The sequence below is a fragment of the Drosophila persimilis genome, unplaced genomic scaffold (genome assembly GCF_003286085.1).
Source record: "Drosophila persimilis strain 14011-0111.01,24,50 unplaced genomic scaffold, DperRS2 tig00000002-arrow-pilon, whole genome shotgun sequence".
NCBI lineage: Eukaryota > Metazoa > Arthropoda > Insecta > Diptera > Drosophilidae > Drosophila > Drosophila persimilis.
The window spans coordinates 16,328,590-16,356,577 of record NW_020825289.1 but is presented as its reverse complement, the minus strand read 5'-3'; the positions used below and the strand labels follow the sequence as shown (position 1 = coordinate 16,356,577).

At 47.2% G+C, this 27,988-nt stretch overlaps 3 protein-coding genes across 14 annotated transcripts in view; 1 reads left to right on the top strand and 2 right to left on the bottom strand.

Annotated features, from left to right (window-relative positions):
* The window catches only part of LOC6592980 (epidermal growth factor receptor), a 37,287-nt gene extending 26,394 nt beyond the window's left edge, over positions 1-10,893 (bottom strand). The window contains exon 1 of the mRNA XM_026986993.1: positions 9,935-10,893. Coding sequence (XP_026842794.1) covers positions 9,935-10,061 — 127 coding nt within the window. The 5' untranslated portion in view covers positions 10,062-10,893. The remainder of the gene's footprint in view (positions 1-9,934) is intronic.
* A 467-nt stretch (positions 10,894-11,360) lies between these two features.
* Positions 11,361-12,967, top strand: LOC6593205. The gene is made up of 2 exons (XM_002017998.2): positions 11,361-11,828; positions 11,887-12,967. The coding sequence occupies exons 1-2, from the start codon at positions 11,390-11,392 to the stop codon at positions 12,948-12,950; spliced, it is 1,503 nt and encodes a 500-aa protein (XP_002018034.1). The 5' UTR covers positions 11,361-11,389; the 3' UTR covers positions 12,951-12,967.
* Positions 12,968-12,977: 10 nt separating this feature from the next.
* LOC6593206 (protein NDRG3) lies at positions 12,978-27,455 on the bottom strand. Of its 12 annotated transcripts, none has more exons than XM_026987000.1 (7): positions 27,081-27,455; positions 19,669-19,764; positions 18,633-18,826; positions 18,454-18,574; positions 17,822-18,386; positions 17,666-17,750; positions 12,978-14,383 (listed from the first exon to the last, which is right to left on the bottom strand). In XM_026987000.1, the coding sequence occupies exons 2-7, from the start codon at positions 19,713-19,715 to the stop codon at positions 13,989-13,991; spliced, it is 1,407 nt and encodes a 468-aa protein (XP_026842801.1). In that variant the 5' UTR covers positions 19,716-19,764; positions 27,081-27,455; the 3' UTR covers positions 12,978-13,988. The 12 variants fall into 12 exon arrangements, with proteins under 12 accessions (XP_026842801.1, XP_026842798.1, XP_026842795.1 ...); XM_026986997.1 differs by having other exon boundaries at positions 19,669-19,752; positions 27,081-27,454; XM_026986994.1 differs by lacking the exon at positions 27,081-27,455 and adding an exon at positions 22,069-22,304.
* Between the last annotated feature and the right edge of the window lie 533 nt (positions 27,456-27,988).

Here is a 27,988-nt window from a genome sequence, read left to right as displayed (position 1 = left end):
CGGAATTCAAAGAGAACGAATTGCCATTCGATGAATCACGCTCATCACTCGTATTTCATAATTTCCCCTTATCCAAAGAAGAGAAACTATGGACTTGGAAAAGTAATAGATCACAGCTTTCTAGGAGATATTCTTGAGCGGATATCATGGAGAGATATTCTCTCTTTATTCGATTGTTCTTCCAAATGAAACGTTTTCAAAATACTCCATACCTTTATCTTCATCTCCCCGTTTCGATTGTGAGCTAAACGTTTTCCCAATTCCCACAATTTCCAGCATCCGCTTGGGGTCCGGTCCGGTCGGTCCGGTCCGGCTTCTCATACCTTCCCATACCCGTGCGAGTGTATGCAAATGGCCACCTTTCATCCAACAGCAACACAAAAGACCGACCGACGACTGACTGACCCGGGCTGAACCTCGAAACTCCAAAGTGAAAAGCAATCTTCGCACATTATAAATCATCGCAGTCGCCGGTCCATGGCCCCGGCTCAAAGAGGCCGAATGATAATTAAGTGCTAACTCGAGATTCTCCCAATCGTGGCTTTACTTTGCTTTTATTTGATTTGATAGGCCATAAAAATGTGGATATCTATATGGATTGTAGGCGGATGTTGGGTATTGTCTTTGCTAAAGTTATTGTTGCCATCAATGAATTGAATTGTTCTGCTCTACATAGAGACAGTTATGCAGCAGCGGCCATCGGTTGAGTTGTGCAATTGAATGTCGTGAATGTCTGGCCTGTTTGCCATTAATTGGGGCTCGTGCATGCATGGTGTGGATGTTAGGACGCACATCTCCCAAGGGGAGTGTTCTGCACCATGTGGAAGGAGTTACGAGTTGCGTGCTGGATGGTGCACCTCTCCGCGGTCGTACAAAGTTCGACCCCTTATCACGCCCGCCCCGGGCCCCGGGCCCCGGGCGGCTGTCACTATCAGCAGGAGCTTGCGGGCCGTGTCAAAAGTTATCAACATCGCAGCACACGAAATCGAATAAGGCGAGCAGTAATCACAACGTTGAAACCGCTGAGCTGCAATGTTTACGTACTGAAGTCCGACACCGGGTCCGTTCGAGGGGCGCTGAAGCAGCGGATTTGTCAGCAGAACAAAAAGCACCAGCTCCGAGCTTCAGTCCGGGCAACAATCCAGCTACTATGGCGACAACAAGCGTGCCCGATCCCAATAGTAAAGCCAAATAAAATGTATAAAACACCACACCACACCACAGTGCGGCAGAGGCCACAAAAATAATTGAAAAACAAATTAAAAAGAGAACAGAGGGAGAGGGAGATGGAGAGGGCGAGGGAAGAGGCGAGCAATGTTGAAATAAAATATGAAATGTTGGCAATTAATGAGCGGGGGAAAAAGAGCTTCAGCTGCGAGAACGATCCCTCGTCAGATAGTATCATCGGTGGCCGCCTACTCCGACGGTGGCCACTGGGTGACCACTGGGCATGGCCATGGCTGAGCGAGCGAGTGGAGAAGCTTCTCTAGCATCTGGAATGGAGTGGAATGGAGTGGACATTGACCCATCGAACCAGCTAGAGAGAGGCTAGAGAGATATCAATCAAAACTCCAGCGGATCGTTAACTTCGGGCTCCACTCGTGGCATCGCGGCATCGTGGCATCGGGGCACCGCTTGTGGCACACAACATGGCGCAAATAAGGCAAGACTCTCATGTCCACATCCAGATTCAGAGGCTCCTGCTTGCTTTAATTAAAGCGAAGACAAAGGGTACACACAGGGAGAGAGAGAGAGAGAGAGAGAGAGAGAGAGAGAGAGAGAGAGAGAGAGAGGGGGAGAGACAGGGAACAGCAGCAGCATCCAGGAATGGTGAGACCAAGTCTCTCGCTATGGCCTGTAGGATGCCACTTGGCAATTGATCACAATTATGTCGCTGCTGCTGCTGCCAGGCCAGGCCATATTGGTGGGGCAGTGTGGCAGGTCCCGCCATATTGGGACCGATGGTAGATGGAAAATTCACATCATTTCCAGCTGACAATTCGGTCAGAGAGTGCAAAAAGCCAGCTAGATCCGTACATTGGTGAAAGTTTCCACCGGCAGAGCGACAGATACGACACTTGGCGGCGGCGGCTTCATCATCGACTCTCCTCAGCATAGATTCTGTTTTTCTGTGGCAAACAAAGCCAGCCCAAGCCCCAGCAGGAGGCGCTGGCGGAGGGGGAGGGTAGGAGGTGAAAAAAATGAAATAAAGTAAAGCATTAATTACTTCCGGAGCAAACAGTGGGCTTAAGACGAGGCTGTGGACAGAGCCAGAGCCAGAGCCAGGCCAGACCCAAGACCTGTACCGGTTTGTGGCTAAGACCCAAAAAGTAAACCCAGAGCCAGACCCAGAGCCAGACCCAGAGCCAGAGCCAGACCCAGACCCAGAAAAGGTTTCCCCTGTCAGCGGGTGTTCATCAAAATTCAATAAGTACTGCGCTGTGCCTCTGCCTGTGCCTCTGCCTCGATCTTCAGTTCTTAGCACAGTTTGTTAATCAGTTTTTTGTGCCCATTGTTGTTGCTTTTTTTCGCTGGCATATAATGTGAAAATGAATGCCCAAAAGCCCAACATCAATCTCCGCTCCAGACTCTGAAAAAAAAAGCAGCAGCAAGAAATATGCTGCATGCCATATTAAATGCCTTATACGAGTATATATTCGGAATGGCGTCGTGTTCGAATTCCTATTCCGATTCCAAGAGTGCTGACTGCTGAATCTTGGAATTATTCGTACTGCCACTCGTACTCGCACTCATATTCATATTCCTTCCAAAAAACGTGCTGAGCCTAACAAAAGCCATGATATTTGTGTTGCTGTTGCTGTGTTTGGGGGTTTTTTCTGGGTTACGTTACGCTGTGATGTGCCTACATGTGTACACGGTGTTGTCTGTCGTGGAGGTGACTCTACTTAGTGCTGCAATCAGCACAAAGTCAATAGAAGCAGCAGAGGCCAGAGGTCAGAGGTTAGCAGACAAACATTGGGGAGATAGTCGTCTCCAAGATGATGTTGCTGTCGTGGCTTACATGCAAGTGCAGCGTGCCACGAGCAGCAGCAGCAGCAGCAGCAGCAACATGGCAACATGGTGGAACGAGCCCCGCGACTCGGAATCTTCCAAGAACATGAAAACTACGTGATCGCCATGACAATTTCCCAATAGTTCGAGTAAAATACACACACACACTCACACGATCAATACCCATATATGTACCAGCAGGGGTGCGGGTGCGGGTGCGGGTGGGGGTGGGGGGTACATCGGTTTACAAATATAATTATATATACATATAGTTTCATGTGGACACTCCCTCCGACTTTGGATCGCTTTGGACTTTACTTTCTTGCAATTGCCAATGTCTGTCATTCGACTTTCGGCATTGTGACATGCCAAGAATCAGAATCGGGCTTCGATTGGGAGTAATATGTAATCGCATGACTTATAGGGAGTGGAGTGGAGTGCTCCCATGGACTCATAATCTGACACACTAATCGCTCTTCCAGAAATGTCTCAATGTGTGTGTGTGTGTGTGTGTGTGTGTGTGTGTGTATGGAATCCACTTAACCGTTGACAAAACCAAATATCAGATCCCATCGTTTCTCACATGCTTTTCAAAGACTCAGAGGGTGACTTGGAGGGAGCTCCGAGCAACTCCAACCTCAGAGATCTCTGCTTATCTTTTGGAAAATTGAAAACAATACTCGAACACCATTTGAATACCATCCGAATGGCATTATGTATGCCAGAGACGTTCGGCGGTGGGCACGTCAAAGATGGCTACATGGCTTTTGGGTGCGGAGTCCCAAATGAATTCGGGGAATACGAGTGCCAGTGCAAGTGCCTGCGATAGCCATTAACCCTAGTGTGGTGCCTATTAACCCCAGAGACACAGGCCGCAATCGCTTGCAGCATCATCATCAACCTCAAATTACTTCCGCTGCAACAGCAACAGCAGAACTCGCACTCTTTCTAGTAGAACCGGCAACATTCTGGACGCGGCCCAAACAATTACTTGCCACATGTGGCCACATGCCCTGCCCCGCGAGTGTGTCTGTAATCTATGCGGCCAATCTGATGGATGGAGGATGGTCCAACAGGTAGAGGGACACTGGCGGCGGCCTGTCGCTATTCCATCATCGTAATTAGCGCGATGCCGCTGCCGCTTCTGTGGCACCAGCGGAAATTCCAGGCAGGAAAATCGCTTCGGATGCGGACCATAACGATTTTCTTTAGTGATTTTTCCAGCCGACACCGACACAAGCGCACAATCCTGGCGTGGACACAAAAAAAAAAACCTGTCGATCGGCACCGGATGGCCAGCGCCGGATGGGGCGGGCTCTTGGGCGGATAGTGGACCGTGGACCGTCGACTTTGGATGCTGGGCATGGGGATTGGGTGGGCATTCTGGATGTTTTGTCATCGCAGCATTCTGGCAGGAAACGGGAACCGGATCGATCTATGCTGGAGTGCAGCAGAAGTGTTGAAAGCGTGGGGAGCCGCAACCCGTTCGCATATAAATCACCATTTCGGGGCCGGGCTTTGCAAAACTGTTCCCCTTTTCTGCAGAGCAGAGCTCCCCCCATTTAGTGCATTCCGGAGAACTGATCTCCGGCGATCTCGCTGGAGTGCAGCCCAACATTTTGGCGCAGCTGTTAATCCCAATTAACCGCAATTAATGTTATACAATTTTTATGGAAAGTTGAGCCCAGTCGTTGGGGGGGGGAAGAGGCATGAGAGTGCGGCGCCCTAGCCAGCAGGGAGCCCCCCTCCGCCCTGTGCATAACCCGACCCACATTATCCGTTACAAACCTTTATTTTTCGGCTCGATCTGGTCCGTGTGTGCGTGAGAGATGCTTCCAATTCCAAACTCTACTTGCGACCCCGATGCTGCCGATGCCCGCCGATGCCTGCCCGCTCTGTGCCCCCAACTGTTGCCACTTTAATTGTTTTTAATTAACGCAAACGCTTTCGACTTCGACTCGGCATCAACATTCCAATTTTCCCAATCCTCTGCACAGCCCCCCGCCCTGCCCTTCTGGGAGATCTCTGATATGGAAACTTTCGTCATCGTTTGACTTTAATATTTCTCTGGTTCGTCTATTGAGTTTCGGAATGGAATGATTTTTGAAAGCTTGTCAGCAGCAAGTGGGGTGCGGTCGGTCCCCTTACGATTGCACACACACACACACACACACACACACACACACACACAACCCACCCATAGATACATAGATACAGATACAGATACACAGCGGGAACTTCTTGAACTGTCGCTGAGTGATGTGATGCATGCGACGCTATGTACAATAAAAAACTGTCAATGATTCACACTCGGTCTGCATGTGACCCCGCGGCCATCAAGGGGTTAACTCTCCCTCTCGCTGCGATCTAAGCGCGAAAAGACGCGGGGAGTCGGAGAGGCGGGAGAGGCGCTCCCTACCTTCTTTACGAACGCTTCTCTTTGTAATTATGCAAGATCACTGCCAGACAAAGCGGACATCGGACCGCGGACAGCGGACAGCGGACAACGTTGACCTTTGAATTGTGACTGTGACGGTGACTGTGACTGTGACTCTGCCTTGAATCTGCCTTATTATGTTCGTAAGCGTTTTCCGGCCCCCAGAACTGAAGAGAACCATCCACAGAATAGCCAAAAACCAACAAACACAACAAAAGACAAACAATGTGGCTGCCTCGTCCGGCTTGGATTTGTGGAAGGAACAGAAGAAGAAGAAGAAGCAGAAGAACGGGGCAGAGACAGACTCAAAAGAAGTTGCTGATGATGGAGATGGTGCGGAGCTAATGGAGAAGGAGGAGGCCAGAGCTGGCTATTACAGAGGGAGGAGGAGAAGAATCCGAAGCTGAGGCAGTGCTTGCTCTTTGGAGTAATCCGAGAGCCTGGGCTCTCAGCTTACCAAAACGACATATGGTGCATGCCCCACCTCCGCCTTCGCCCGCCTGCCGCTCCGCCTACGCCCTCCGATGATGTTGCAAGTGCCCCCTTCACTTCACTAATTGCAGTGTCTCTGTCTTCGTGTGTTTATCTCTTGATCCACACAATGTGGCAAAGGGTTAGGGATCTGGCATCGCTTCGCATCGAATCTCATCCCATTTCAGGCCATCCAATCCCGCAACAGCTGCCATCGGCTGCCACATTCTGCGTCTCGTTATTTTTTTGGCCAAGTCATAAACAAAACAGCCGCAGAAAGGGGCAACGAATGAGCAATACCCTTGGAAATCTCTCAAATGTGGAAGAAATTGCGCTAAGAATTGGGTTCTTGTTCTTCTAGTTTATAAACTTCTTCAATGGGACTCGGATTTACTATAAATCTGCAACCCCTCTGGCAGGGGGACCAGACCGCACCACGACGCATGCGTCATGGGCAACAAATGGGGGCAGGCTGGCGCTGCCGTTGATTGGGCCAGCACTTAACCTCCTCGGCCGAGAGAACGAGCCGAAGCAGCTCTGTCTAGCCACCCCATTGGCGGCCCCAGCTGCGGCAAAGGCAGGGGCAGGGGCAGGGGCAGAGGCAGGGGCTGGGCTGGGGCAAATGCAAATGAGGCAAACAAATGTGCACAAATGTTCAACAAATCAGACAAACGAAACGAAAATACCCACTCGTCTCGTATACACGTATACGATCGTAATAAAATCAACAAAAAAAAAAACAAACGGCCAACAATAAATAATTTTTAAACAATCAGAATGGATCCCCTCATCTGATCCGCTGCCCTGCCCCGCCTGTGCCCCAGGCAGCCTGCCCCATTCTCTGCTCCTCTGCTCATTGTGCTGTCAGATTTTATTTCAATTTTCTCACCAAAAGGAAAACTTGCAGTTGCATGCGCCAGCTGGGCGGCCGGGAGGTGGGGCAAGCGGGGAAAATGGAAGTGAAAAGTTCCTGCTGGAGCGATGGGAAACATTTCGGGGCACAGGAAATTGATTATTATTTATGATTGCAACCAGGTCTCCGCGTGCCCTCCCCCCTCTCCGTCCCACGCTGCCTCTTAGCATACGCATACGTGAGAATCCAAGTACTCAAGTATCCCCCAAATGAAACAAAGAAACGAAAATGAAAAGAAGATGGAAAGTATCTGGCGGATGCAATATGCAGAGATGCTCAGATACTGATCCAGAACAGAACCTGCTGGTGGCTCTCAAGTGGGCGCTTGCCCTCTTCATAATTAGAGACATGAGGAGTGCAGCGTGAAGCATGCAGCATGCAGCAAGCAGCATGCAACTCTCCTCAAGTGGTTTTCCAGATTTCACATTTTCCAGCTAAAAGGACTCTGTGCCGCATATGGGGAACATGGGAACTTTCTGCTTGTGCATCCGCCAGGAGCATAAATATGGCCAGGCATGTCCTTTATGAAACCCGATACTTGTGGATGGTCCCTGGGTCTGTCGAGGAGAAAGCAGAACCTGAGACGTGGGCGAGCCTTAGCGTCCTAGGGCCTTAGGGCTTACCTGCCCCCCGAACCCAATCGCAGTCATATTTTTTTAAGCAAAAGACCTGAAAAACACGACCGACACTCGACTCGCCTCGTCGGGACAATGGCAGTGTCGCGCGATCCTTTGCCGGCCACTTAGCCGGTTCCTGTCTCTCGAGTCCTTTTCGCTGGAACCTCCTCAGGCCCGGACACAGACACCACTTAACGGCACTCTGTCTAATGCTCTTTTTCTTAGGTCCGTGTTCCTCGCTCTTCTGTATCTTTTATGGGTAAGTGAGCAGTCAGCGTAGTCATCGGATTTCATCATAGTCTCCCCGGTGCGGCGGTGGGTAATTGTTTTCTTCTACTCCACCTTTGGCTTATCAGCTCCGATAAGAAGCCGGCTGCCGTCGTGATTCACTCGCAGGCAAAGGTCTGCCAAAGTTGATTGTTGCATTTCCAAAAATACAAACCAAAACACGTATCGCTGAAAGCGCAGTCACTGTCGGTGGGAGCCGGGGCGGGGCCTCTCAACTGTGATCTCCCCGCTTGAAAAGAGTAAATATCGCATTTAATTGAACCACTCTCGTCATGTCCATGTCCATGTCTGTCGATTCGATCCTATCTTGGCCATAATATGTCCAGGTTTACCGCTCCGACGAATGAATCCTACAGACTCATTATTTATGTTAATGTTTGGCCCATCCACATTTAACATTGCACAATTCCCACAGGACGGAGACAGAACCAGTTGTGGAAAAACAGATGAAATTGGCCAACTATCGTACGCCGATACTCGTACGGGGGATACTCTTGCGTTGGGTTGATACGGCAAACGGAAAGGCATTTCAGGTTTCAATTGTGGACACAACGAGTGGAGGAAATGATCTTAACCTGATCAATCCAGATTCAACAGAACTGCATCCAGCGAATGTTTCAGATGGTCTCTTACGAAGACTCCCTAGCAGTACTCTTAAAAAATAGGGTAGGATGTCAGGTTATGGCAATGCCTTACCAATATACCCTTTGCCGAAAAGGGTAGCTGGGCCCGACATGGCCATATCACACAGCTAAGAAGGCTGCAACTGCAACGAGCCAAAACTTATAATTTATAAGCTGGTTTCCTTGTTCCACGTTTAAGCAAAGGAGAAAAAAAACACCTGCAGGTCGCTCCCTCTCTTCCACTGTCAGCCACTGACTGTCGCTGTGTTGCGCATGCGCAGCGACAGAGTACTTCTACTTTTTTCTGCTGCCCCCTGCCCCCCGGCCCCCTGCCCCTTCATTCGGCCTCTTGGCTGCTTCTTTTTTGCATGAAATAAAATCTCACGGTTCAGATGCGTACGAGAGTTGGCAGAAAGACAAAAGAGAGCCACTCGGGGGGCAGGTGGTAGGAAGTCTTGGCAAAAACAAAAAACGCAAAAACTATCCATCAGTGTGTGTGTGTGTGTGTGTGTGAGAGAGAGAGACAGGGATGGATAGACATGCATGTGGGTTTGTTTTTGCCAAAGACACATAAAAACCAAGAGAGGAAGCCGAGTTTTGGCGAAGCGATGTATTTGATACCCTAGGGGAATGCTTATTCCGCTGATGATTGGCCTTAAAAGGTTCCAACGTCAGAAATCTCTGAAAGATATGGATACTTTCTGGGCTCCGACAAAATCATCATACCCTCATCAAAGGGTATACAGAAACAGCAAGCCCAGAGCAAAACCAGTTTCTGCATCACCAACAAAGGAGGGGAGTGTGGAGCAGAAGAAGAGGAAAGGCAAAAGGTAGTGCGGGGGCCACAGGGGGGGAAAAACGCTCAAAGCATTTGCCGTTGTCCATGCAAATGGGGTAATAGAGAAAAATTTGAATAAGCATTTGTGCATTTCATTCCACTGTGCTGTGCTGTGCCTCTGCCTCTGCCTCTACCCCACGTTGTTGTCCTTTTTAACGAGCCAAATACTGCAGTGGCACAGACAATCTTCATTCATATTTAGGAGATGCTTAATGGGAACTGGGGCCGCCGCTACCTGGACCAGGAACAGGTAGAAAAAAAGGTAAGGCAGAAAGACGAGACGAAAGGAAACACCTTGTTTGCGAACACTGGGAAATCACGCTGCGCTGCGCTGCGCTGCGCTGCTCGAGAAACCTGTTGTTGTGTCCCGCAGTCGCCGAAAGGGCAGATTCAGTGCCAGCAACAGATGCACGATGTGCTGTGCAGAGGGATTGAGAAACGCATCGCATTGAGCGAGATACAGATACGAGGCATTTCCTCCCCTGAAATCTGAATGAATCGAATATCTTTTATCACTGCTGGGTGCTGGTGCTCCCTCCGCAATCTTTGTCTGTGGCGTCTTTTGTCTGCATTCTCGCCCATGAATGATGTATCATCATGCACCTCGCCAGTACCCCGTATCTGTATCTGTATCCGTATCTCTATGCGTATCTGACAGTATCTCTGCAGTTCTATCTAGTAGAGACGCTGAACCACAAAAATTGGCACAAAAGGAGGGACCTGGAAACTGCTTACCTTTCATATTGTCATGCTTCACATAGCCGGTATCGCTGGACGACGAGGCCGACGAGGCCGATGCGGCAGCTGCCAGGCAGAAGAGGATCAGCACTGCGATCCCCATCGATCCGGGACTCCTGGTCATGGTTTGGCGCTTTCTATTCCCCGTTGTATCCGTTTGGGGGCACCGTTTTCCTGGGGCTGGCTTTGCTTATTTTCATAAGCTGTACAAACACACGATTCGCTTCGGGCTCGGTTGGTTCTGTTTTTGTTTATTTCAGACTTTTGATTACAAAACTTTTCGCGATAATTCGTAATGGGCAAGGGGTTGCGGTGTGCGGGACTGCTGCGGCTAGTGAAGCGTAACGTGCCCCATCTCAGAGCCAGACTTAACCCGGCCAGAACCAGCCGCCAGTTCTGTCACTGGCGGAATAAGCGGAATACGCGGAATACGCGGAACCGTATATTACGAGTGTGTATAAAGATAAACTTTATATTATATTATTCTTTTTGCGCTGGCAAGTGTTTCGCCGAAATCTGTTTTTAGCGAGCGATTTCACGGAACGCGAACGCGAAATAAATGCGAAACGCGAACGATCGCGCTGAGTTAACGTGTTTACAGGTCGTGCGGGGGCGGAGCGGTACAGCGGAGCGCGAGGCCAACTGTAGTGGCTAATACCAACGCAACGCGCAATGGGCGATCATTCACACGCGCACACACACACACACATACACCTCGTATAGGCCAAAAGCTCTGCTCTTGCTGTTGGTGGTGTAATGTAATAGTTGTTAACAAACTTGCACTCTCCCAGATTTGATAACTTGACTTGACTCTCCTTGATTTGATTGCTTCCCGTAGGATTGTTGGAGAGACTCCGCTTTGCAGAGCTATTATTTTGAGCAGTGCCACAGGGCCACTGATAGCACTGATCCGCGCGAACAACCGTTAACCGACACAATGACAGCGACGTCGACGTGGGACGTTGTTTAACCGTCAAGAGCGAAAATTGAAATGCCGCCTTCGTCGATTTTATCCGCGCGCCTGCTATCGATCTTATTGAGAAAATTGTTATATTGCCACATAATACTGAAAAATACCGCAGAAAAATATCGGTATATTTACGGTATTTCGGAGGGTCAAACGGTCACCCTGCTGCTGAGTCTTTGAATGGTCCATAAAAAAGGGTATGGACTGTTGCCCAAAGCCTAAGGCCAAGGTATATTTCAAAGCTGATGAAGGAAGATAAATTTAATGTGACTCATGGTATGTTAAGCAAATGAGGTGGATTTTACATTGCAGGCATTACATTTTACATTCCTGTCCATACCCTCTTTTTCCTCCCATTATGTAGCAAATGTGTATTAACCGTGTGGAATAGCCATGTAAAATGTAATAAACTAAATAAAATGTAAACAATTCCGAAATTTGAGAATTCAGAGAAAACAAAAAAAAACGTAACTTAAATTTTAAAAATGAGCAAACATTCCGTTCCATTCGAGCAGAAGGATGAAGATGACAACGAGCCAGAGCAGAAGTACGCCCGCCTGCTGAGCCCGGCTGGTAGTCTGGACCTGCACAATGGAAAGTGGTCATTAGGGGAGGTGGAACACTTCCTGAGCATAATCAACCAGTTGAAGTTGCAAAAGCCGCTTGGGAGAAAGCGCAACGCAGAGGTCTTTATTCTGATCTCCAAGAAAATGGAAAAACAGCTCGGCTCCGCCAAGACTCCCGACCAGCTGAGAATCAAGTACAGGGTTTTGAGGCGGCAGTATTTCCAGGCGATGCTTAGCGGCAAGCAGTGTCAGCACTTTGAGGCACTGCACGAGCTTCTCCAAGGATGCCGGGACAAGTATCCAGAGACTGACAGCAATCTCAGCAGCTATGGTGAAGAAATCGTGACTGATGGAGACGGTATGTCATCCAGCTCCAAATGATAATGGAAGTGTGTAACATTGAGATTTCTTTGCAGATGCATCGTCGTCGATGCCCAGCAATGTCCGCTGCAAGTGGGTGGACGGCGAGGTGGATGTCTTCTTGGACCTCATTACATCCATGGGCCTGCAGGCGGCACTGCTGCGCAAGCGGAACGCAAAAGTTTTCAAGCTGCTCTCCAAGGAAATGGCCAAAAGACAATACAATAAAGGCCCGGACAAGCTGCGCATCAAATTCCAGCTGCTCAGACGCCTGTACAACAAGACCAAGAACGGAGGCGACACCTTCGAGTATTTCGAAGCCATGCGAAAGCTACTTGATCCCACAGAAGAGGAGCTAGCAGCTGTGGATGCGAAACCCATATTAAGCAGTGGCAGCGATAGTGAATCCAACGACAGCGACGACGAGGACGGTGACATTTCGCAGCGTGGGGGAGCCCACTTTTGGACAGACGAGGAAGTGGATGCCTTTCTGCTGATTATCAAGGAGAACGGCTTCTTCCGCGCCCTAGATGGCTCTAAGAAGCGCAACTTCAAGACCCTGGTGCACATCTCCAATATTCTGGCCAAGCAGTCCTTCAAGCGAACGCCTCACCAGCTGCGCAACAAGCTCCGCCTCCTCATCAAGCGCTATCGCGAGGCCAAAAAGGATGGCCTCAGCCATGTCCGCATACTGCCCCGTCACTTCCAGCTGTTCGATGAACTAATCAACGCCCCCAAGGGGCTCGGGCGTCACAGCGCCCAAAAGCCAGCCCGCTCTGCTCCAGATCCCGCTGCTGCTGACCCCGAATTCCTCTCGGACAGTGACAGCGAGAGTTCCACCTCCAGCTGTGACCTGCTGAGGGCAGCCGGCGAGAGCGACGACTACGAGGATGCCTTCGAGATCGCCGCCGAGCCCACGCCCCTTGAGGTGCTCACGTCGATGAACGAGGGGCAGAAGAAGCTGGTGGAGTATCTCAAGCAATCGAACGATGCGTTTCTCAGGCAGCAGAGAGATATGCAGAAGGTATTCCTTCAGGATGTTACGGAGCTTATGCGGCAGGAACGGGAGGAGACTATTCGCCGGATATCAGAACTGCTGGGTCCCAAACATCCGATCTGATGAGATGAGAGAAAAGGAAAGGCTGCATGACTTGTCTCAAGCTTCTAAAACTTTTATTGAATTGAATTCGAAGTTATTGCAAAAAGTTGTCATTATTCATATATGTATATACTCGTATTTATGTATATATTTATTCTATATTCATATCGTGTTTGTGTGGCTGTATGTTTGCGTGGCTGTGTGTGTGTGTTTGGTGTTGTATGGGGTCTCGTGTCCAATATTTATCTATGTAGGTTCTTGTATAATTATATATGTAATTTTGAGAGATTTGTGTATTCGTATTTTTTCGTTATTTGATATGCTACACTTTTTCGTTTTCGTTATTCTTGGGATTAAGTTAACAGTTTTTTCTTTTTAATTTTTGTTTTAACATTAAGCGAAAATGCTTTTAATCTTTGAGTTACGTTACCTCATCGTGATCTTAATTGATCCATCCGTGTGCACGGATATATCCATGCACACATATGTATATTTTTGTATATTGTTCGTTTCTGATTTCGTTACGCTTCGTTTCACAACAACTAAGCAAGCTCGTCAAAAAAAGGATTCCTAAGCTGCCAATCCGTACCGATCTGGCTGGATATATGTGGGGGGTTCTTGTGTCTTGTGGGGGCTATGTTCTATGTACTGCATGCGTAACGCTCAGGCACAAAGTGTAAATTACAAATATCTCGATAGAGCCTCTCCGCACTCTTTCGATCGATAATCGGGGAAAGCGAAAACAAGAACGTATTCTCTTTGGTGGCTAACGTAATTATTGGGTCTTTTCTCTAGCGGTGAGTGTGTGTGTACTGGAGTGTGGGGTGTCTCTTGGAGCACGGCTCGGCTTTTAAGTTTACTCTGAAGCTTGGCTTGACTTGGCTGCGCTGCGCTGCGGCTGCTGCTGCTGTTGCTGTGTGATTATTTCTGCTCTCTTTTCGCTTGTAACAACATTAACAGTGTGTGGATTAAGGCCAGACCTTCTATTTAGTGTACCTTAGTGTGGCGTAGTTTTGGTTTCTCTTGGTTGTGGGAAGGGTAGGAGTAGGGCGTAACAATCTAGGAGCTGACCGGCTCGGGCAGTGGGTTCTCGGTGATGCGTATCTTGTTGCTCTGTGTGCCGTAGTAGAGTGTGCCGGATGTGTCTGTGGTGACGTAGGCACGGTTGCCATTTCCGTTTCCGTTCTCCTGGTCTTCTTCCTCCTCGCTGGCGTCGGCGTTGTTATTGTCCCCGGCTCCGGCTCCAGATCCGTTGTTGGTACAGTTGATGGCCGTCTCGCGTAGCCGATTGCCAATCCGGAGATTTAGCTGCCTCTGGCGATCATGCTCCCGTTCCCGGTCGCGCTCCTCCCTCGCTTGTTGCTGCTGCTCCCGGAAGTTGGCGAAGAATATCGAGGAGTAAGTGTGGTACTTGGTGCCGCACGGGGAGCTCGCCGGCGTCGAAAGAGGCGTTGCTGTGGCAGTATTAGTGGTTGATTGTTGGTTGTTTTTGGAGGGGAAGGTAGTAGTTATTTACGTTATGTTACTCTTGAGCATGTAAGTTGTTGATTGGTTGACTGATTGATTGATTGACTGGTTGGTTGGTTGGTTGTTCTTGATGGGTGTTTCTTTATACACTTTCTAGGGATTTGCTGCTGTTTAAAAGATGTCTGTGTAGGCGTGTGATGTTTCTGGACATTCTGTGTGTGTGTGTGTGTGTGTGTGTGTGGAGTGGATCTTGATTGATGACTGATTCAGGATGATGCGGCGACAATCGTTGCTCTGGTTGATGAGTCGATCTGACAATGAGGGGAGGATTTTCTGGATGGAGGGCGCCATCTGCCGGTGATGTCAAGGATGATGCTGTGGGAAAGAGACGCGACTCGACACGTTTCGAATGACTGGAACTAGTTCTTCTTTCAGGGTTCGTCACAGTTTGAAATTTACGTTGTTCGTTTTATTCAGAATTCTCAGATATACAACAAAAGCTTACACTTTCAGTTATTGTTTTTCTTTTCTTTGCATATACTTTTGTATGTATTTATGTATTTTGGTTGTATGTATATAATAGCAATGTCTGTTCTGTGTGTATATTTGTAGAAAGTATGTATAAATTTATTGCTTCAAATACTCGTACATGGGGCGCTGTAAGCTGCGGCTGCTGCGTGGGGTTGTGGTGTGGCAATGTGTTGATGTGTGCGGTACAGCTCGACTTTTGGGGCAGGAAAATAAACAAGTAAGAAAACAAGACCATAGGGGAAATAGGTATTGAACATATACATACATAGGCAATACGTTTATTGTAAATATTTATGTAGACAACAAATAAAAGTGGAAACTAATGCTGCTGCCGCTTCTTAGATCTCTTACGACTATATATGTATAATCAATAATTAATATAAAAGGTCAACGTAAAAACAAAGAGCACACACAAACGAAAAAAGAAAAGCTTCAGGGGACTCCCCGGATCGGGAGAAAGGAAAGCTTCAACTTGTTGCTGTACCGTTACTGTTTCTAGAGGGCGTGTGTGTGCATTTCCTTCGGTGTGTGTGTGTGTCGGTGTGTGTGGGAGTTGTTTTTATGGGTGTGGTTACATCCAATTTGTCTCACTCTAGGGCCCCTCCGGTTACTTCTTGGGGGTGGGGGCGGGGGGAGTCTGTGCTGCCGTCACACCGCTGTTCCTGCTCTATCTCTCTTAAGCTTTCTTCCTTGGCTCTATCTCCTTTCTCTCACTCACTGCACACTAAGCTCAATTTGTGTGGAACTGCTCCGACTGGCCATTGAGATTTTGCGTGCCAGCTTTTGGAGCGTGCCAACGGCTTTTTGTGGGGGGTTTTTACAATTATTTTGTTGTTGTTGTAGTAATTGTAATTGTAGTTGTAGTTGTTGTATTTTGTATTCAATTTGCGTGTAAATAAATGAAATAAATAAAACATCAAAAATAAATTATAGGTTTTTTTTTTCTAATTAAGGTGTTCTTGTGAGTGTGTGTGAGTGGGTGTGTGGGTGGGTCAGTGGATGTGTTGTGTGTGGGGGGAAAATCAAAGAGCATTGGAAAAGCGTCAAAGCATCAATTGCCAGGCGGCACTGTACTCTACTGTTTAGCATAGCCGGGAGTCAAAAGCCAAAATCTACGTGTGTGCAGGCGAATGCAAGTCACTTGAGAGTATTTTTGTTCTCTAAACTCTACATTTTGACTATTTTATAAGTACATATTGTATGTGTGTTTATATACGAATGTTAATTTGAATTATTTTATTAATTAATTAGCTAAATGCATTCCAACTAGAATTTCGGTTTTGTTATTTGTATCGGTATTTTTTACTGCGCTGTGCCTTGGGGGTTGGTACGTCCTACTGGGGCTTCTCGGATACTACAGTTGGGTATTTACATATGTTTTGTGTGTGTGTGTGTGTTGGTCGGCGGGCGGGTGTACAAATATACATACCATATATGCGTTTATTATATTTTGTTGTTTTGTTGAAATTATAGAGAACGCGCATTAGATTACGAGAATATATAGTTTGTTGGTTGGAAACGAATTTCGAAACGAAAAAAAAATCAGAATTAGAGTGCAAAAGAACACAGTTGTATTTTCGGGGCATCAGAGACCAGACCCAGAACGGGACCAAGCCGGTGGATGGATGGACAGATGGATGGTTGGGGCATGAAATCGAATGTGTGGCACCCAAGGTCATGTGCATATTCATGGCGTGGCATGGGGGATGTGGTTGGTTTTGTAATTGATTCAGAGTGCAATTTCGTGTGATATATATTTTTTGGTTTTGTTTTTCATTTGGATTCGTGTGGCGTGTTGTTCGGTAGTTTTGGTATAGTTTTTTTGCATTTTTTTCGTATTTTTTGTATATTTTTTTTTTTTTTTTGGTATGTTGGTTTTTAGCAAAAACAAGCAGTTTTGGAGAAAGGAAAAAGAAATGAAAAACAAAGTAATGAACATATTGAAATATCTTGTTTTTTCTGTTGATGCGATAATGCATTTGGCGTTCGTATTGAATTGGGGTATACTTCATCGGTTTCTGTGTGTTCGTGGGAAGGGTCTGGCCCTATCTAGGGGAAGTTTTGGAGGGGCTGGAAGGGTTATATGTATATTGTATATAGAGAAAGTAAACGATTGATTTTCAACAACTTTTCGGTTTTTATTTTGAAATACTTTTCTTGCGTACAAATACTTTTGGTTCTTCAACATAATACGAACGAATTTCAATGTTTTCTTTTTCCAATTTGTAAATTTGTTACATATAAAATTTTGCACAATTTGTTTAAAATTAGTTTTTCTTTGGTTTTTTGTTTCGTTTAGGTTTGAAAAGCTTTTGATTCTCAAAGATTCTCATCCGTTTAGGCTAAGGTTTAGGTTGGGTAAGGCCAGAAGGCGACTTGGATTCTGTGTGTCTAGGATCTAGGGTGTGATAGATTGCAGGGTCTAGGCTAGGTGCCTAATTGGACTGGTTCTTGATCTGAACTGAACTGAAACTAAGCTTCTCTTGGAGGAGGGTTCTGGAGGCAGCTCCACGACTGCTCGCAGTCCCTGTCGGGGTTCTTGAGGAACAAGACTAAGATAGTGGTAGTAAGAGTAGTAGTAGTAGTAGTAGTAGTAGTAGTAGTGGATAGTTAAGAGGGGAGTAGTAAGTAGGTAATAGATTGCTGAGATTGTAGCAGAGATTGCTGAGGTTGTTCAGTTGTTGTTGGAGTAGTTGGTTGATGTTGTTGTGGTGGAGTGTGCGTGTTCTAACACTTACCATAGCCCTCGCCCTGCAAGAACAGCCGAAAGGCCTCGGCCAGCTTGGCCGGCTGCTCCTCGAGCACCAGAGCGCAATCGGAAATCTGAAAGGCAGAAGGAATCGACAGTCAGAAATCGGATAATCCATACAGTAAGAGGATAATCAATCAAAAACCTTCATCCAGGACGAGTTTGTGGGGTCCAGGCGACCATTGAAGGTGACCGTGTCGTCCACGTGCGGCGAGAGCGAACCCGTGATGTTGATGACAGGCATCTTCAGCGTGGTGGCCGCCGTCTCCGTGCCCGGGGTGCCTGGCGGAGTGCGCGCCAGGTGCAGGTCGTTGCGATGGATGTATGCGTTGATGAGCATGGCCAGGTTAGTCGGGTTGACGGCACGCTCAAAGTGCTGCTTATACATCTGCACCAGGTCGTGGTTACGCTCCTCCGGATTGCGTCCAAAGTGGTGCCACATCAGATAGTCAATGACGCCCTGAGTCATGCCCTTGGTGCGCAAGAAGCGGGCGTTGAAGCTCTGGTAGCCCCACTCGATCCACCCCGACTGCGTGGACACGCAGTTGATCAAGCACAGTGCCCCCACCTTGTCCGGGTGGCCGTGGGCGAATCTGGCCAGGATGTTGGCTCCAGCTCCCACTCCGAATCCAATCACGGACTTCAATCCAAAGTGCGACAGCACGAACAGCAGCTGGGCGGCTAGCTCATCCATGGTTGGATACACGTAGCTGTTTGGATGAAGATCGAGTGCATTAGCGAGAGATATTTCCAGATGATTTGTATTTTAGGACTTACTCCTCTGGCAATGCTGGGGCACCCTCCTCCTGACCGGGTGCCGTCACGTGGTACACACAGAAGTTCTCCAGCAGGCCCCGCATCACTGGGAAGTTGAAGAAGCCAGCGAAGCTGGTGGCATCTGTGCGAGCACGTATTCTAAGACTGGAGCTTACTTCAGTTTAAAGAACAGTACTCACAGTTTAGGCCCAGATCATGATAGGTGACGATGGCCGGCTTGGAGGTATCGCCCTGTATGGCCACGTGTATGTCACCCTTGTCTGTGGGCACACGGCGCTGGTCGCAGGCCTCCAGGATGGAGCCTCGTGCGTTCGGGAAGTGCAGCTGCACGGAGCGCAGTTCGATGTCGTCCATGGGGTCAACGGGCATGGTGCTGTGGTTAGGAATGGCAAAGCGGGGATGCAATTAGTAACCAAGTGAGTCTGTTTCCTGGTGAATCAACTGATTGATTAGTGGGGTTTTGGGCAGCAGCAGCAAGAGCAGCAGCTGTAAATGCGGCAGCTGTTCATGGACTGGCATCCAGTCGGACTATGGCTCTGGGTGCATCCTTATCTATGGACTTGTCTAAAAGGCTACTAATAATGCTAATCGGTAATGTAAATCGGGGAGGACTGCGGCATGATCGCGCTGCTCGACTACGCTCTATATGGCATACAGTATATGTTTATGTATCGTATAGTATTTATAGTGAATGCAAAACTCAAATCAAATCAAGACGAAAGAAGTTCGGTCAATCAACATTCGGGTTAGGGCAGAGAGATAGATAGAGAGAGAGAGATAGACAGATGCTGTTTATAGGGCTTAGTTCTATTTATCGTCTGCTTGCAATTCACACAACCAAAAACTCAAATTCAACTCAAATCTAGGCAAAGATACTTACAAACGTACGGGTTACGAGTATGTACTGCTGTCTCTCTCGCAGAGATATTCATAAATCAAATTCTAATGTGTGACAAATTAACATTAACATAAAACAAAACTCTAAACTTGTGTGATAGTGTAAGAGTGTTACAGTGTTTACGGTGTGTGTGTATATTTGAGTGTGAAAGGGGGGATTGGAACGCTCGAATATCTTACATTCGGAGGTGGGGGGGTGTTTGAGATATACAATATATATTAGGGGTATATACGTAGGTTCATGGGGAATCTGATTCGGTCGCTGCTTGGGCTGTTGTTCTTGGTTCTTGGTACTTGGGATCGGTGGACTTTGCTTACCCCAGCAGGTGTGCCTCCTCGGCAGTGTGTGTCGGTGCTGACGGCATCTTGGTGTTCAGAGTCTTACCAGTTTTGTCGCGGTCTCTGAAAGAGAGTCTATGAGCATGCAAGCAAAGAATAACCAAAAAAACACAAACTCTAGGCAGTTCCTTGAGGACTTTTCCACGGTTATACGTATGTGAAAAATCAGCAAGAAACCTCTTTCGATATATGTATAAAGATATATTTCTTTTGAGTAATTCTTAGGGGATATTAACAGAGAAAGGCACAGAGAGAGAGAGAGACAGAGACAGAGAGAGAGAGAGAGGAAGAGTATTATAGAGTAATTTCGCCGGCTTAATGAATGAAATGGGATTTTGATGGGGGGAGGGGCAAGGACGCCGTGTAGGCTGTCACGTTGCGTTACGTAAAACGTAAGCAAATGAGTCACGCAATGTCATTCGGGGTAAATGACGATGTGGGATGTGGGATGTGGCAGTTGTCTGGTGGAAAAAACAAGTGGCGCCAGAAATATGAGCCCAGCTGCTGCCATAATAATTTACCGTTCCCCTCGGAGCAGCGCTCTCTTAAACTTCCGCTACCTTTTTGAAGCAGGAAACAGAGAGAGAGCTGGAATGTGAGAACAACTTTTGTTTACTCTCCCACCCTTTTTTGGCAAACAGAAAAGTTTTACTGCGAGGCGAGGACGAGCCCCAAACTCAATTAGTTAATGCTGAAGTAGTGGAGGGGGGAGAGGAAGGTCTGGAGGCAACTTGGAGAAAGGTGGACTCGTTATCCTGGAATTGCTGGAATGGAATGGCTATCACCTTTAATTGGCTACGTGATTATGCTCTAGCCGAGTCACAGGGCAATCCCACAGGATAGGAGGAGAAAAACTATTCGAATGGAGTTCTTGCCAGCGCTACAACTACGCTTTTAAAGACAGATTTAATTGGAGTGAAATTCAGACTTTAATTGATTACGTGATTATCCCCGAATGGAGCTTTGGGTAATCCCCCATAGGAGCTAATTGAAGAGAGCCTAGATGCGGCGAGTGGAAAGTTCCAGCCACTGACCACAGGGCAATTACTATTGACGGCCCTGGTGGGGGAAGGTGTCCATCCATTCAAGGACAGATTTAACCAACTAATTACAGGCCACAGGCATTTTTAGTTGAATCGAATCGATTCCTTTACACCAAAAATTCCAGTCCTGAGACTCTTTCTTTCGGTGGGGGAAGGGGGGTTTTCGGGAAAGAGAATGGGGGAGAAATGAAAGAGATTGACTGTTGCCAGTTAATCTGCTGTTTATTATTTGCTTTTGCTTTTGTGTTCGTCTTCGACTTCGAGTTCTCAGCTTACAGCTCGACTCCAGCCGGTGCCAGGCCCTGTTTTAACCGGTTCGAGCCGGCTGAGATCGGTTTGACCCATGGATAAGTGCATTGCACTGGGCGGAGAGTGACCGAGCTCTCGCTTACAATCGTTTGTCTCACTTGGATGCGAAATTAATTGAGCTAAATCACGGGCACTGCACAGGCTGCGGGCTCCCACTTACAGCGGAAATATTAATTAAAGCACTTGAGATCTCTGGCACAGATCAAGAGCGGACAGAAATAGAACGAATGTGGGTCGGACCGCGGCTGGCGTCCAACTAAACCGCTGTCGCGGCCCCCGACGAGCCGGGAGTGTGGATTGAGTGGAGCATTAGCTCTGCTCTCGTCTACGTTTGTTGTATTGACAAAACTGTAAAACTTTCAGGCAGAGCGGCAGAGCGGAAGAGAGCGCGCGGTAAGGCGGTAAAAATGCAAACTGCGCTGCAGAAATCGGCGACCTTGAGTCATGGCTAACCCCGAAAGAAGATTCGATGACTGAATGGTGGGTTTCGAGGGACAGGCAGCTACAGATACTCTACAGAGAGAGTAATACAATCCTCCCTTCACTTTTGGTCTTTAGAGGGGATGTGGGTGATGATGTAACGGTAATGATATGGCCAGGATATATTTATGTATTCCTTGTGGCCAAATCAAATCAAATGCAATGTGCAAAAAGAACAAAAAGGGAAACAACAAATGCAACAAGAGCAACAATCAAAAGCAAAAGACATGCAATCACAATTAAGCGGGAAGAGGGCGGGTAGCTGGCCGGAGGAGGACGGGGAGGTCACTGGGAGGAGAGTGAGAGTAATGGGAAGTGGGAGTGCGAGTACGTGTGCGTGTGAGAGAGTGTATGGAACGGGAGTTGTGTGATTAAGAGTGAGGTGAGTGCGGGAGCAGTGCGCAAGGTGTACTTATACTCTGACGATAGTGGCCGGAGCGATGGCAGGAGGCTACTCTGGGGCCTCGCATTGTACAGAATACACCTTGGGTATTCACTAGATATGTGAGGGTGGGCCACCCTAATGGGCGACCCTCGCACCACTTACCTGACACCGCCAACAATGACCGGCTGGCGCTCGGAGCGCAACAACTCCTCGCTGTCCCCGGGCGTCGATTTGATCGCCTGCCCGATCACCCGCTTGACACTCTCGAATACAGAGGGCGGGGCTGAGGGCTCGGTGGTCGACTGATAGATGGCGCTGCCATTGCCATTCACAGCCGGCAGCGATACATAGCCGCCCTCTGCTTGGGGCATTGCTTAATTTCTCTGTCTTTTCTTATCTTGTCTGAATATTTTCAGCTCGTTTGCTCTCTTGACTTTTTGCCTTAATTTTGAATACTTAGCCTGCTTCGGGTCTTCGGATTAACAAAACGAAATACGAAAACAAACGGAGCTTCTTCCTGTGCATGCAATGCATTTTGCGTGCGTGTGTGTGTGTTGGTGTGTGAGAGTGTATTAACAATGCATTTGATTCATCAGCCACCGTCGGCGTCAGCGTCGGCGTCGATGTTTGTGTGGGAGTATAATTGTGTGCGTGCGCCATGTTTGAATGGAGGCAGCAGACAGACAGAGACAGACAGATAGCGTCAGCGGCAGCGGCAACGGCAGCGGCAGCGGCGGGAACGTCACAAAACATAAATCATATAAAAATAAAGAGAAGAGTACATGAAAATTATAAAACAAAAAGGACAAAGAGACAACCACACATCGAAAGCTGTGGAAAATCGGTGTATTAATGCAAGGTGTGGCACTGCCAGAGAGCGCTCTTCGGTGGCAGCCGCCCACCAAATATGCAACTTAAAGAGTGGGAAAAGAATGGAAGGCTTCACCTTGAATCAAGAGGGAAGAGTAAAACAGAAGCGCAGTTAATGAGGGTAAAGAAGCAGTGAGCCACAGCCAAAGTTAGTTAGTTTAGCAAATATTTTTATATATTCCAAAAGTATAAGAAAGCCAAAGCCCCACCTTTTATTGTTAGTCTAAATCTAAATCGTTATCTTTGGTAAGCCAGGGATTACTGTCACTGCTCGCAACGTTAGTCAGGTTCTACTGTGCTCAAAGCTTTTGGCGTCAATGTACGTACTTGAAACTAAATAAGCAGGCCAAGCCGCATAGTACCAGCCCCCTTGCAGCCGCAGATAAGGAAAGAAAGAGAGCGAGAGAAAGAGAGATGGAAAAAAGAGACTGCAGCCCATCATCTGCCTCTATTCTCCATCTCCTCCTCCCATTCTCTTCCTCTTCTTGCTGTAGCACATGTATGCATTACATTAACCCAGTTTTCCGCCAAGAGGGTCACCGGGTCCGGGCCGCTTCGTACCCTGGCCCAGATGAGGGCCAAGAGTGCCAAAGCCATGAAAATCTCACACATGCTCAGGAGCACGACAACGTTATGAACCCTTTTGGCAGGGGCCGCGGGGAGCTGATTGAGTGCGTCATACGAGTAAATTTATCAACTAATAATCGCAAAAAAAAAAAAAAAAAAGTAAAAACAACAACAAAAACAGAAGCGACTCCCCACTCGAGTGGACTGCCGCCAGCTACATGTGACGCAGCTCGCCAGCAGATATAGATAAATACATACATACATACATATGTACATATACTCGTAGTAATACACATACAATATATATTTGTGTATAAATTTATACGCCAAACAGAACAAAACTCGTTATGAGTAAATCTTTTTTGCGTCTTAGGTTATGAATGGCTGTGAGGGCAGAGCAGTTTGAACTCGTATCTGAACTGGAACAACTTTGCGTGTGATGTATGATGACCCTCCAGAGAGAGATAGAGAGAGTCACTGTTTAGAGTTTATTATGCAGAAGGCCACAACTTTCGTTGCTTCATTGGTCATTACCCATTTCAACTGCAGCAATACATGCCCGTCTTTTCTGCATAAACTCGCAATAAAAAGTACAACTTTGTCCATAAAAAGCTTTCCAAAGTAGAAGCACCTCTCCCTACATCAATGGTGCCCCAGTAATTGCCCAAGCTCCCTCTCCCTATCTTATCTGCTTATCTTATAAGACCATGCAGGGGTCTTTGCCGATTCTTTCAGTTATTCTGATATACCTCAGCAATGGCTGGATGGACAGCCCCAGAGAAGCAAGAGAGACAGAATCGAGACCCCAGACTATTACCATAGGTTTAGGGAGAATTAATTTTGCTATGCTCTGCCGAACATCTTTAGCTTCTCGGATCATGGCTGGGTGCATAACTTCTCCTTCAAAACCACGAATGTTTCTGAAGGATAGCTTTCTTGCTAACCGAAATCTTTATTACTCTGTCCTAAAACTATTAAAATTCCGAAATTTTACCCATTAAAACACCTTCGGGCGAGGCGCAAAGCAATGCAGAATGGCATCTCATTTAAAGTTCCGCCTGCCGTAGGCTGGAGGTTACAAGGTAAGTCCACCACCCTTGCAGAAGCCACCACCAGGGCTCAACTTTGACCTTTTCGCCTGGCGATTTATGGGCGCTGATAAAGTTGCGCTTGCACTTTTCTCTGTGGTCGCACGTAATGATATAATGACAGCAGAAGAATACGGGTACGAGTACATACATATATTTAAATATAGTATGCGAATAGCTGAAATATTGTATAACTATGTAACGAGTGGCGATTTATCGGCGGCACATCTGGGGCACTTCAATTCCAATAATTGCAGGCCAGCGTGTGCCATTTATGGCGAATTATTCATAATTACAATTGTACGCGAGGGTGCAACAAGGAAAGCAGCAGTAGCAGTGGCAGAAGAGTGAGGAAAACTCGTCGAGCCATGGAAATTGGCAAATGGAGAGGAGGTTATAGGTAGACATACTCGTACAACCTAATAGTGCCGTGCCCATACCCGTACCCGTACACGTACCCGTGTCCGTGCCAAAGGAGCACACAAAATATCGACAATTTGGCAGAGCGCCATGGCAACCGTTGGCAGGTCAACGGGCAACAACAAACCCATTGGAGGCGGTTCCCCAGCTGGGAAAATAGTTGCAGAACTATTTGACATTTCTGTAGATCTTCTTCCGAGGAACTCCTCTTTGTGTCAGTCAGTCAATGGAAGGATTGATTTCCCCCCAGAAATAGTCGGGGAACTGCAAGCATTTCATGGTCTTGCTGTTCGATTGAGTGCAATTTGTCCGACCCTTTCAAGGATATCGCCAGCTGTAGCGACAAAATTGCAAAACGGAAATTATTCAAATGTTCTGCTTTTCTTGAGGACGGAACAACGAGGGCCTAGAGGCTAGGCACCAGGGGCCAGGGACAACTACAACGGCAGCAAATCACATAAAGGAAATGTCACGCTATGCCAGGCCGCAGGCCACCAAAAAAAAAAGCTAGATAGAAGGAACATTTTGTAGGGGCCAAAGTTAGTAATACCCTAGCATATTCCTATGTGAATGATTGGATCGTTTTTCCTGAGTACTGAACTATAACTTTAGGGATTTTGAGATGCTTCCTACAGCAATGAGGGATATCTTCCAGGAAATGCCTGGTTTTCTTCTCTTCATGACAAACAGCTAGCCCAAACCAGCATACCCTTTACTGCAGGATGCAAAGACGTACAAAATCACACGCTTAACGTCAGAGTGTTGTTGCATGATATGCGAGGACATGGGTCGAGCAGGGGGGCGATTCGGGGTTTTTGGGGGCTGGTGGCGGACTGTGCAGGTTGCTCTACTGTTACGTGTTTGCAATCGATTTGAAAGTTACATAAAAACAGAGCCGCCGCAGCAGAAGACGGGCGGGATGGGTATGGGAGGATAACGGAGAGAGTAGGCAGTAGGTAAACCACCTGAGTGGACAAAAGAAAACACAACAACAAGAGCAACAACAACAACAACAACAGCAACGAGAAGGAGGCGCCAAAAGCAATTTGTGAACTTTTTCTTCGTGTTTGTTTGCTTTCGCATCCATGTATGTCCGTATATGCGTGTTTGTGTGTGTGTTTTGGGGGTAAACTGACCTACGCATTAAATATGCAGAAAAGTCAAACGGAACGGAGGATAGAAAACGAAAGGGAATAAAGGAAAATGACTGGCGATGGCGCCGACAGGTTACCGTTACATCAAGCACTCCGTCCCCGCCTCAATCGCTATAGAGAGCAATAAAATTTCACAAAACAGCAAATAACAAGTCTGCAAGTACAGTAGAGCTTCTAACAGGTGAAAACTCTAAGAACAAAGAGAGTAGTACGTCTCCGCTTCCACTCTGCAGAGGCCCCACAGTGCTGCGGCGAAGTTTTGCTGGAGGTCGTTTAGAGCTGGGAAAACGTCGACAGAGAAAGAGAGAGAGAGAGAGAGGAAAGAGAGAGGGAGAGGCAGAGACAGGCGCTGGCATTACGTCAGAGCCATGGAGCCATTCCGTGGGGCTTGTCAAAATTAGCAGCAAAAACCAAACAAAAAAAAGGAAACCGTAAAAACGAACAAAAAATGAAGAAATTGGATGCATTAGTGGGATACATGGCTAGCAGCAGATACAACAACAACAACATGCAAGGTGGCAACTTTTAACAGCTAACTGTTAACTACAGCAGGAGAAGGAGGAACAGGCAAGCAGAAGAAGCAGTGCAAAATACAGTTGTGCTAATTGGAAAGAGAAATAGAGAAAGAGAGAGATGGAGATAGAGAGACAGAGACAGAAAGAGAAAAAGTAATTACAAATACATGGATGCAAATGATAAAGTTTGGATGATGCAGCGTGTTTTAATGGGGGCGAGCGCAAGAGTTTGTAGACTTGAGAGAGAAAGACAAGACAGAGAGACGGGCGGGGGAATATGGAGAGCGAGAGTAGTAGTTGTGGGAGAGTTGCAACAAAACAAATGCACTAGGCAGAGAGCAGAGTGCAGAGGGCAGCGTAACAAATGGGGATGATCAAATTAAGTTACTTTTGCTGCTCTTTCGCTGCATTTTGCATTTGTTTTGTCTGGTTTTGCATGTGTATGTGTGTTCATCGTGCCTGCTGTGCAGGTGTGTGCTTGGGTTTGTGGGAGTGGGAGTGGGGGAGAGAGTGTGCGGGGGACTGGGTATAGAAGAGTGCTAGTGGACATCAAAACTCACCTGACACTCGTCGTGGGCCGTGTGTCTGTTTGTGTGTGCGTGGGGGTGTTGGTGTCTCTCCTCCTGGCAGAAATGGGTCGACTTTGGGACTAGCAGTGGAGTGGGCAAATACTGCCCGCTTTTCAATTGCTTTTCTTTACTGTTATCTATCACAGCACTGATCTTTCCACAGAAACGGACAACGGCAACAACCGCGCGACTGATTCTATGAAAAAATCAATATTCGGTCTCAAAAACGTTTTTCCAACTTGTGTAATTCTGCTCCTTTTCTATTCGCGTTCGCGTTTCGCCCTTTTTGTTCGCGCACTCGCTTCCACCCACAAGCAGGCAGCAGGCAACCGTTCGCGTTCTCACACACTTAATTGTAAAATTTTATTTGGGGAACAACATTAGCCCCAAAAACTTGATATTGGAAAATGCAACCCTGTCGATGTTCGGTTCTATCGGATTCCCACTAAAGCCCCCTGTATTTAAATAGTTCAACTACTTGAGGTAAATGGCGGAAAATATTACTGATTGTAAATTCTTCTTGAGGATTCATGCCATCTCTACTATAAACTTAAAAAAAAACCACGATATTTTTCAGCTGAACTGCGCTAAAATGATTAAATTTTCATTATTTTCAGTGGAAAATTGAAATACCCCCTTGGCTTGTAATAGGTTAATCGTTCTCCGTCAGGATTGGAAACCATATTCCTCATATTCTTTGTTCCGTTGAATATTACCAGCTAAATAGAACATTTAGCCATGCCTACTCAATTTTATACGATTGATGAATCAATTCTATACATGATTGGCCTATTCGAAATACTTGCTTTTATTGGATTTCTATATAATAAATTCGCACTTAATTCGTCGAATTGTATTTATCTGGGAAAACGCTGTGGAAAGAGGGTATGGACAGTGGG